Source organism: Hyalella azteca, unplaced genomic scaffold, assembly GCF_000764305.2.
Source record: "Hyalella azteca isolate HAZT.00-mixed unplaced genomic scaffold, Hazt_2.0.2 contig9922, whole genome shotgun sequence".
Taxonomy (NCBI): domain Eukaryota; kingdom Metazoa; phylum Arthropoda; class Malacostraca; order Amphipoda; family Hyalellidae; genus Hyalella; species Hyalella azteca.
The window spans coordinates 288665-300422 of record NW_025939978.1 but is presented as its reverse complement, the minus strand read 5'-3'; the positions used below and the strand labels follow the sequence as shown (position 1 = coordinate 300422).

Sequence of the window (11758 nt, the reverse complement as noted above, 5' to 3'; positions counted from 1 at the left end):
ACAAAAAAAAAAACTTGCTCCCAGGTTACGTTATGCCGGTCTTTTGGTCAAGTCTCATTCTGCTTTAGTATGCACAATGAATTTCGACCGCTCTCAACTTCTTCGCACAATCTATGTTAAATATTATTATATGTATTACGTTTGGTCGGGATTACTTGACGCTTTAACGCGAGATAACCTGTACGCGGTCTATGAACTATTGCTATTAATTGGCTATTCGTTTCTCAGGTGTGAGAGAGGAGAGCCCGTCAGAAGATCGTGATGGTTCAGCTACCCTCCCCCCACCACCGTGTGGGGGAGCTCCCCCTCCTCCTCCACCTCCTCCTCCTCCACCGCCAGGCGGTGGCCCTCCACCACCTCCACCTCCTCCACCACCTGGCGTTGGCCCTCCCCCACCTCCACCTCCTCCACCACGTGGCGGTGGCCTTCCTCCCCCACCTCCACCTCCTCCACCACCTGGCGGTGGCCCTCCTCCACCTCCTCCACCGCCTGGCGGTGGCCCTCCCCCGCCCGCACCCCCTGGGGAGCTGAAGGCATCTAAGGCCCCCCACTTGGGCTCGTCGGGTCCCCCCCCGCGGCGTGCCGCTCTTCTGCTGGCGTCTGCCGCGGCCGTCGCGTAAAATGCGGCGTCTTAACTGGACCAAAGTTCAGGTCAGTGATGGACATGTGCAGCTGAAGGCCATAAGTCGTGGTCGATGGCCGCACGTAGTCCATGTCCAAATGAGGTCGGTGGCCCAATGAGGTCGGGGGCCACATATGGTTGGTGGCCAAATGAGGTCGGTGGCCACATATGGTCGATGTCCAAATGAGGTCGGTGGCCAAATGAGGTCGGGGGCCACATATGGTTGGTGGCCACATATGGTCGATGGCCAAATGAGGTCGGGGGCCACATATGGTCGATTGCCAAATGAGGTCGGGGGCCACATATGGTCGATGGCCTAATGAGGTTGGGGGCCACATATGGTCGATGGCCTAATGAGGTCGGTGGCCAAATGAGGTTGATGGCCAAATGAGGTCAGTGGCCAAATGAGGTCGGTGGCCACTTATGGTCGATGGCCTAATGAGGTCGGTGGGCACATATGGTCGATTGCCAAACGAGGTCGGTGGCCACATGGTCGATGGCTAAAGGTAGTCGGTGGAGACCTTGCTTGTCTGGGAAGTTTTCGGCCGGGCGCTAAGTTGTGATGGTTGCCGGAGCCGTGGACCACTAAGAAGGCTGTAGTCGCTTCGTAACGACAGTAGAGGTCAGGGTGGCCGTGAAATTCCTTTGATAGTTGAATTTTAGGAAAACCTGCCTTGTCTATTTTTTTGATCATATATTCTGTATTGTCTAAAATTACGACATTATTTATAAAATTATTTCTTACCTTGTAATTAATCTCATTTATCTCTTGAATGATAATGGTAACTGATCGCATTATTCATCGCATCTATCGCATGAATAAGCGAATTTATCACATTTAATTCATCGCATTTGCTTATTGAACGTGCATATTTCTCACAGCCCAGTGAAGAATCGATCTGGAAGGAAGTAGTGACAAGGCTCGACTCCGATGCTAAGACCTCCATCGACTACGCGGCCTTAGAGTCGCTCTTCGGGCAAACTGAGAAAACCTCCGCGGACGCTTCCGATTCCGTAGGATCCACTCCGTTGCCGACAAAGAAGAAGGACTCCCTCATCGCCTTCATGGATCCTAAGAAGTCCATGAACCTGAACATCACATTGAAGGCATTCAAGGGTACAACGGAGGATGTCGTAGCCATCATACGGAACGGTGATGCGACCAAGGTGGACATTGACCATCTCCGGAGTCTCTTTAAAGTCTTGCCGGACAAGGAAGAGGTGAGCGTAACCCGACAAATTATCTTGCTTATCAGTAATCAATGGAGAATCATATTCGAATGCTCTTCTGTGATCGAGATATATATATTTGCTTCTCAGATTCCTAATCGGTACCTATGAAAGAATATTTTTGTCCACTCTGATGTGACCTCTACGTTATGTGCTATTTTTATATTTACATTTATATATAATATTTATTATATTAACCCTCTGTTATCATCAGTGTGCTTGTTGTTTGGTAATGCACGATTTCTCGCTATGTTTCTATCTGAAAACAGATAATAGTCATTATAATAGTCTGTGTATTTATTTCCGGAATGCTTCTGAAGCCAACTGTATTGACTGGCCACAGGTGGACCAAGCCGTCGAGCACGAGGCGGATGCCTCGCGCCTCGCGCCCGCAGAACAATTCTGCCTCGCGCTCTCTAGAGTACCGATGTACTCACTTAGAGTGTCCGCCATGATTCAGGTACTCACTTAGGGTATCCGCCATGATTCAGGTACTGCCGTAAAGTGTCCGTAAATTACCCCACCATCAGGTCGCATGTTATGAAGGGGAAATTTCTTCACCCTCTCTGAATTTGAAGGCATTCCCTGGTTGCTCCTTGTGCAAATAACCCCCCTTTGACTGGCATGTTATAAAGGGGAAATTTCTTCACCCTCTCTGAATTTGAAGGCATTCCCTGGTTGCCCCTTGTAGCTGTCAATTGATTACATCACACCCTGCAAATGGGGGAGATAGGCCCGACCGAGGCCCATCTATTTAGTTGTTAATTGATTACCTGGTCCTCTTCAGACGGGTGAGGTCGGCCTAACCGAGGCCCATCTATGTAGCTATTAATTTAATACCTGGTCCTCTTCAGACGGGTGAGGTCGGCCCAACCGTGGCCCGCCTTAGGCCCCAGCTGGAGGGCCTCCTGACGGCGGCTGATGTCATCCACACCAGCGACTCGGTGAAGCTCTTCTTCGCGCAGGTCCTCGCGCTCGGCAACTTCATCAACTCGGTCCGTGCAAAGCCCAGATAATTCCTTCATTTTTAATTGTTTTTATTCTGTGATATAGAAACTTTTTTTGAGTCAACCTAACATCGAGAAGTATTCTCATAATGCAACCCTGAAATTTAAATGATTTTTTATGATTTGATAATAAAAAAAGGATTTTCTAATGCAACCATAAAAGGAGTATTTTCATGATGTAACCATAAATTGTAAGGTATTTTTAAGGAACAACCGGAAATTGAATGGTATTCTGATGATACTACGAAAAAAATTGAAGCATATTAATAATGCAACCTTCAACGGATGGTATTTTCTTGATTAAACCGTTAAAAAAATACATAATATTTTCGTTGTGAATATTTCAACGGGTGGTGTGATGTAGTGGGAACAAGCTTTCGCAGAACCCGTGCATCGCATTCTCGTGCTAATGTAACTATAGTCAGCATCATATTCTCGCGCAAAAAATTGTTTTGATTTGAATGAAAATCCTTTTTGAAGTACATATTAGAATCATTCGATTACTTTACACGCAAAGCGAGTAAGAAGTAGTTTCCAAAATCACCGGGCAGACCGTAGAAACGGAAGAAGAGGGAGGAGTATTTGTTTTCCTTAGCAACTCCGTCGCAGGATGCACGGTGGAATTGAGTTCGAACTCTGATGGCTTCATTGAACACGAGTTATACAACTTTTCGGCCTCTGTGTAGCAGTAGTCTATAGACCACCTACTTAACCATCGAATAATTTCAACAAGGCCCTTAAGGAGATCGAGACCAATGTGGCTGGACCTAGAGCCTAGCCCAAACCTGCATGGCGATGGGGGAGACTTCAATCTACCACGCATGTGATGTTCACAACTAAACCTTGCTAGAAGTCAGGAAGATAAACTAGTGAAATTTGCTGGTGAGCATCTCCTTTGTCAACAGTGCGGGTGCCAACAAGAGAACACAATATCCTGGATCCATTCTTTACCAGCAATGAAGAACTGGTTGCTGATGTTTGGGTTGAGGAGACTACACTATCAGACCTCCGTCTAGTGGTGGTCGAGACAATAATCAGGATTGGGAACCAGCCCAGACCTGCATCTCGAGAGGACCTGGCTGGGCGAAATTTTCGCCACCAACGAACGGACTGGGAGGCCATTGGGAAACGAACTCTTTGAAGTCGATTGACGATCTAAGTTCCTGAAGTTAAATGCCGAAGCAATGCACAACAAGCCATATAAGCGAAGTATTACTGCAGTTGTACGCGCATCACATGCCGGGAGGAACGACCTCTAAACGACGCATGATTCCAAGGGACAGGCGAATCTCCACGAGAAAACGAGCAAGTCGGAAGAAACAGATATCGTATCGGATGCCTCCAGGGATATGAAAAGGCGGAGGCTTGTGCACCGAATTGAGAAAATTTAACTACAGCTGCTTGCCTCACGCGAGACTGGGGAACAGGAAGCGGAGGAGCGAGCATCTAGTGGGTGCCAGTCGGGAGAGCCCCTAATATTTCTACAAATATCATCAGTCAAAGGGCACGACTGGAACCTCTGAATAACAACAATTTCCTCATTAGGAGACGACCAGAGCATGCGCCAAACGCTAAGAGCGCAGTTCGAAGAAGTACTTAGGAACCTCCGATACTAAAGACAGGAGAACGAAAAAGAAATCTAGCATGAACTTCCAGAGGGTGTTGATGAACATCGAGTTTGCAACACCGTGTCTAAGGTGGAGTATTCATAAACCAGTGATTTTTTTATCTTAGGCAGAATGAAGTATGATTACATAAATCACTTGACATGTAATCAAGGTGTTTGAGAAGGTCGTAGCCAAAAAGTCGGTAAGTACATGTAGGAAGCTGTTTTTTTTTCAATAGAAGACAACACGGTTTCCGGCGAAATCGTTCCTGCTTGTCCCAACTGCTTTTGCATCCTCACCAAATTTTTAGTCATAGTGTTATATAGGAGGCTGGCGTCACCGCTACCTGTCACCGGACGGAGCAGTAATGTAAGTAATTAGAAACTCGTTCGCAACCTTGCAATGACGATGAGTACTTGGGTTGAGTTTCGTGACCACATACCGGCAATAACTAAAAGAGGCCGGCGACAGAGGCGGTGGATCTGCCGAACGTTCAGAACAGAATCGGTACCAATAATCACACTCTGCGGAGCCCTTGTGATCCCTCTCCTTAAGTACTGCTGCAAGCTTTGGACCCCGTTCACGACAATTGTAAGCGGTCCAGCAAACCTTATTTTCCAGGATCACCGGGATGGAGGAGCTAGACTAGTGGGGTTGGCTGAAGTGCCTGGGGCTGTACTCACTGCCCCAGGAGACAGGAAAGGTGTGTCATTCTGTGCACATGGAATGTAATTACCGGCCAGGTAACTAACTTCAAAAGTGAGAGCTTCAGGATTGTGTCATACCGTAACGAAAGAAGAGGGAGACCGTCCACTATTTTCAGTATACCACCATTACGCAACAGAGCTTCGGTCAGATTTCAATCCCTGTGAGAATGATCCCTTTCCATGAAATAACACTAGCTGTTAAACGTCTGGCACATGCATGGAGCTAAGATGGAGGGGAGAGTTCACATTGAAGACCTTCAAGAAACGACTGGATGAGTTCCTGAGAACAATTGCAAATCGTCCGACTCTGCCTCAATACCATCAGCAATAAGCAAGCAACAGTATCGTGCATTCGCTGACCCAACTAAGGGTATCAACTATCCCAACTGAGGACATCAGCTGACCCAACTGAGGCAAATGCGCAGTAAGTATGGACAAGGCCTGGGGTCTTTAGTGGCGAGAACAACTTATGCAGAATACTTAGGTCAACGTGGCCAGGGACTGCTACGTCAGAAATGCCCACCAAGATTACCAACTGTTAGAAATTCCCATATATTCTTCTATTTGTTAGGCTGTACGATGCTCTTAACCACAATCATGAGTCTGACTTCCTACGATCGACGAGCAGGGAAGCTACGCAGGCAACGCCGCTGGGTTCAGCCTTGCGACGCTGGCCCGCGTGTGGGAGACGCGCGCCAACGAGGCGGGGCTGACGCTGCTGCACCACATCGTTGCGACCTGTAGTCAGCAGCCTGCTGACCTGCTGGCCTTCACCAGCCAGCTAGCCTGCCTTCAGGACGTGATCGGGTGGGTGGGGGGATGTTAGGCGTTAGGATGTAAGGAGGGCCGAGTGAATGAAGGTGTTTTTGATACTTAGGGCTCCTAACGCTGATGTCTGACACAGGCTGATGACGCTCGTGTCTGACGCAGGCTGTCGGTGGAGGCGCTAGCCGCGGAGGTGCAGGCTCAGGTCGCCGCCGTGGCGCTGACAGCATCGCAGCTGCAGGCCGCCCCGCCTGACGTCGCCAACACCTTCATCGGTACTCGCCTGCTGAAGCTGACTCAGCTTTCAGTTGCTTATTTACCTTCAGCTGTAGCTATACTTTTAATTTTCCTGTATCTTCGACGGTTACTCTAAAAAAACGGTTACTCAAAAGATGTCACTTTGTTCCCTAACCAAAGTTCTGATAAAGCTTTATCTTCTGCCTATAAGTCGCTACACTCGGCTTAGAGAAATTATGGGTCTGCTGGGTCGTTTGATCGAAATCAGCTTCTGATAAGAAGTTATTTCCAACTTAATAGTCGCCTGAGAGTATGGGAAGGGTCGGCCGAGCCGAGTCATACTGAGCTTGTCGATCAGCTGCCCAGAGGTTGCTCTGCGAACCCTGAGCCAAAGCGGCCCTATTAAAATTTTGAGTTAGTGGCGACCCTGAATTAGGAACCGCCTTGGACTCGGACCGAACGTAAATCAGCTTCTTTATTTCCGCTTTGGTCTACATTCCGGTCCCCGAATCAGACAGCTACAAGCGCCTAGTCCTCATTCTGCCAACTCTTGCCCTACTCTCAGGAGACTATAAAATCGGCAAGGAGGTTCTGACTAGTCACTGACTGCGATCAGTTGGCCAACTGACCCAGAATAACTCTTACGCGAACATAGCAACTCCGGGGCGGAGGCTGAAGCATACCCGAATTTTGTTAGTGGAGCATACATAGCGGCTGATTTACGCGCCCCCCGAGTCATAGGCGGCACCTATTTCGGAGCTGGGCCCGCATTTAAAATTTGTTAGGGTTCCTGAACCTCCAGATGGGCTTTGTCTGAACCCATGCTCATATGTACCTATGTCCCCCGTGAATACACGAGCGTGATCATTCGAGAAACTAGAAGCCTAGAAATAGTTTAACTGCACTAAATAAATGCATAATAATGACAGTGACGGCTTGTAAGGCTGGCGACTATTCGTCAATTGCAATTGTATGTAATTCAATAACCGTATTGTAATTATATAATCATAAAGCCTTATTAACACAATTACCTGTATTATAAATATATAATCATAAAGCCTTATTAACGCAGTACCCGTATTATAATACATAATGATAACGTACAGAACCAGTGACGTCGTGTAGCATGCAGCTGGCAGACCTGCAGCAGCTGGTGGAGCAGCTGGAGCAGCGGCGGCTCTTGCTCGCAAATTATTTCTCAGAGAACGAGAAGAAATTCCGCCTCGAGGATTGCTTTGCCATCTTCCATAACCTCTGCTGCAAGATAGCGGACGCCCGCAAGGTGAGGGTAGATGTCAGGGTAGATGTGAGGGTAAATGTGAGGGGTCAATGTGAGGGTAGATGTGAGGGGTTAATGTGAGGGTAGATGTGAGGGGTCAATGTGAGGGTAGATGTGAGGATTTAATGTGGAGGTCGATGTGAGGGTTTAATGTGAGGGTATATCTGAGGGTTTAATGTGAGGGTTGTCAATGCCGAGGCATTGTAAACGCCACTTTGGCTTGGGGTAAAAAACGTGCAGCGTTTGTAGCTGTAGAATTTACTTAGATCCGTGGACCTGCCCAGAGAGCAGGAGAACAAAATACAATGACGAAAACAATAGACTGGCTCAATGAAAATTTTGACAAATGACTAATCAAGAACATAAAGCAAATCTAAACGTACATGAATATACTGAACAGTAGGTATATTATTCAAAAGGCTTAGCAACTAAACTTAACTTACGTTGGTTTTCAAGGGCTATTTAACGGAACAAAATTGCGAGACTACTGACACGATGATAGTTCATCTGTCTAAGACGGCTACAAGGTGAATGAATTCTTAAAATGCGATAGGCCGAGACGCCGCTAATCCGCCGAGTCAATGGTTCTTGGCACAAGGGTAGATGTGAGGGAAGTTGAGGGAAGACTGAGGGAGGTTGAGTAATCTCACTGACGATTGAGGAATACTATTCGTTTAATATTGTGCTGACGATTTTATATTTGGCTGAGGCTTCCCTAAATGTAGGTAGGGTAATAGGGGATGCAGGACCGTGTTTCAGTTTATTAGTTTGATGTCAACATGTACGTAAAATAAGGCCTGCGAACAAAAGTTAGACATTAGAACATGACATGAGTAAAATATTTCATCGACATTAATACAGGGCATGGGTAAAATATTTCATCGACCAGGATATCATACTAGTTTAATTTAATAATGACTTCCACTAACACATTTCTGGATTAAGTTAATTAAGTTAATTTGAACAATAACAAGAAATATTTTGACTTCAATATCATTGAACTGTATCAAAATCCAATTAAATTTACTATCCAAATGCAATTTTAATATCAATTCAGAATACATTATTATTTTGTAGATGTGAGGTTTTAATGTGAGGGTTGGTGTAACTGTTCAATGTGAGAATCGATGTAAAGGTTTAATGAGAGGGTAGATGTGAGGTGTTAATGTGAGGGTAGATATGAGGGTTTAATGTAAGGGTTCAATGTGAAGGGGATATGGGGGTTAACGTGATGAATGATTATGATTAGTATCTATGGATACTAACAGCGTTGACGACTGTTAATGTACTGTAGCAAAAATGATTAACCGTTTGTCTATTGAGGGTAACTCTCGTGGCCTGGCTTCTGGTTACGAAAAACATTAACATTCAACCAACTGAAAATGTTTATGAAATATATTTTTAGATTTAAAAGTAATAAATATTTTAGTATTTATAATAAATATTTAGTAATCGATTGATTATATGTCTATTATATAATCAAGCTTCAATATTAACCATTGACAGATTTGGCTACACGTCAAAAGAATGAATGATAATCATTTTTAATAATTATTATAATTAACCATGAATTCATTACATGATACAAGTAATATCTAGACGTAGTAAGTCAGAAATATAACTCAGTACTCACTGCAGTGAGTGACAGAGAGCGCATTTTCTTGTCGACGAAAACGTGAAGTCACGGACGGACAGACGGACATGGCGAGCACAATAGTGCATTTTTTCCATAAACGAGAAAATGCGCTAAAAAGCGGGTTCATAAATATTAATTATATGTGACTGCTGATGTCAGGAGCTGGAGCGGAGGGCGGAACTGAAGGCGAAACAGCTTCGACATCAGCAATATCAGGAGGAACGTAACAAAGAACTGGAGAGACGTCAGTCTCTACGTCAGCTCGCTGACGCCAGCTCCCCACGTCATCCTGAACGACGAAGTCGTCAGGCTGACGTCAAACGTCAGCAAGAAGCTGACAGTGAACGTCTCGCTGACGTCGAACTGCGTCACAAGAAACGACGTGTCAGGAAGCCAGGCTACCTGACGTCAGGCGCTGACGACGCGTGTCTGCTAGACCAGCTACTTGCTGACATCAGCAAAGCAAACTACACGCTTAGAGGGTCTCTCTGATGCGCACGGGCTACCAGTGGTTCCCAAACTTTTTCAGGCTGGCGCTCCCTTTGGCTCCCTGGTGAATTTCTAGCGCCCCCCACAGACACATGTAAAAACATTCGCCTCTTTCTTTAAATTTAGTACGCTGCAATTTTAAAAGACGAAGGTTGAACATAAATGTTTATTTCACAAATAGAACCCCATTCAGTGAAACAATATGTTTTCAAGCTGTCTTAACTGTTTCAGCACTAGAAACCTAGGACGTATTGGGCAAATTTACGGCCGGACTCGTGGCCGGTCGAACGACCAATCTCCAAATTCAATTATCAAGTAATATATGAAACTTGGAACATGTCTTCATCAGAACCTAACAGTGATGTTTAGCTCGTAATAATTGTTTAAATTTCACCTTCATTCGTGAGTTATATTGCGATAAAGGCCGAAATTCGCAGTGATCAAAGAATTGCTTCCAAACTACTGATCAGATTTCAACGAAATTTTGAATATACATTCCTAACTACCAAACGGTGATTTTTTAACTTAAAAAAATTCGATTTTACCTTCGTTTGCGAATTTTTTTTTCATTTCACCGTCATTCTTGATTTCACTCTTTCTTATATTCGGCCCGTATCGCCGGATAATTTGTCGCTTAAATTCGCGGCAATCAAGAAATTTCTTCTAAACTACTCAATAGATTTCAACGAAACTTTGAATGTAAATACCTAACCTCCCAACGGTGATGTTTGGCTCGTGACAATTTTTCTGTTTTGCTTTCGTTCGCGAGTTATACAGATATAGGAGGAACGACCGGCTTTTCCACCGGCCGGTTTAACCAAGAGCCGTTTACGTATGTCCGTATACATATAGCCGTATAACTCGCAAACGAAGGCAAAACGAAAAAATTGTACCGAGCTAAAAATCACCGTTGCTGAGGTTAGGTATTTAAATACTAAGTTTCGTTCAAATTTGTTCAGTAGTTTTGGAATAAATTTCTTGATTACTGAGAATTTAAGCACGTATAGCTGTTTAAATCACGAATGAAGGTGAAATAAAAAAAAAAACCTCGCGAACAAAGGAACAATCGAATAAATTTTTCCGAGCTAAACATTACCGTTCGGTAGTTAGGACTCTAAATTCAAATTTTCGTTCGAATCTGTTCAATAGTTTGAAAGAAATTCCTTGATCACAGTGAATTTCGGCCCGTATTGTCATATAACTATGGCAAAAACATATGAAGGCAAAATTCTAAAAAATTTCTCGAGCTAAGCATTACCGTTAGGTCCTAATGAATACGTGTACCAACTTTCAACGAGATAAGTTCATTAGTTTGAGAGATATTCCTTCATCATTGAATTTGGAAATTGGCCGTGAGACCGGCCGCGTGTCCGGCCGTTAATTTGTCCGAGACTTAAACCCAGGAGAGGTTAAAAAACAGATCTGGGTGAAAAAAACCATTGCTGGGAGTCATGATGTGCTGCACGTGTTGTGTACAAATCGTCAAACAAACATTCGAACTTCTGACATTGACTTCGGACTACCGCCCCCCAAACGCCCTATTCTTCCTTACCGCCCCCCAAAATCCTTCCACCGCCCCTAGGGGGGCGATATCGCCCACTTTGGGAACCACTGAGCTAAAACATCAGAGAGACCGTCTCTGACCGTAGACATCAGAGAGACCCTCTAAGCGTGTAGAGTTTACACGCTTAGAGGGTCTCTCTGATGTCTACGGTCAGAGACGGTCTCTCTGATGTTTTAGCTGATAGCCTATCAATCGAAATAGAAAAGAAAGATGATAGGTTCCTATTACATTCCTGAAAGTTACCATATACCTTCCGAATACATTCCTCGCACATGCCTAATGTATTCCTACTACATGCCTAATAAATTCCTCGCACATGCCTAATGTATTCCTAATACATGCCTAATACATTTCTCGTACATGCCTAATGTATTCCTAATACATGCCTAATACATTCCTCGTACATGCCTAATGTATTCCTAATACATGCCTAATACATTCCTCGTACATGCCTAATGTATTCCTAATACATGCCTAATACATGCCTCGCACATGCCTAATGTATTCCTAATACATGCCTAATACATTTCTCGTACATGCCTAATGTATTCCTAATACATGCCTAATACATTCCTCGTACATGCCTAATGTATTCCTAATACATGCCTAATACAT

The 11758-nt window shown here is 44.8% G+C and overlaps 1 protein-coding gene across 1 annotated transcript; it reads left to right on the top strand.

Annotated features, from left to right (window-relative positions):
• The first annotated feature begins 504 nt into the window (after window positions 1-504).
• On the top strand, window positions 505-9846 carry LOC108671508 (inverted formin-2). Its single transcript, XM_018159062.2, has 8 exons — window positions 505-651; window positions 1505-1843; window positions 2196-2312; window positions 2707-2847; window positions 5802-5980; window positions 6104-6213; window positions 7282-7457; window positions 9250-9846. Exons 1-8 carry the CDS (start codon window positions 622-624, stop codon window positions 9580-9582), a joined length of 1425 nt encoding a protein of 474 aa, XP_018014551.1. The 5' UTR covers window positions 505-621; the 3' UTR covers window positions 9583-9846.
• The last annotated feature ends 1912 nt before the right edge of the window (window positions 9847-11758 follow it).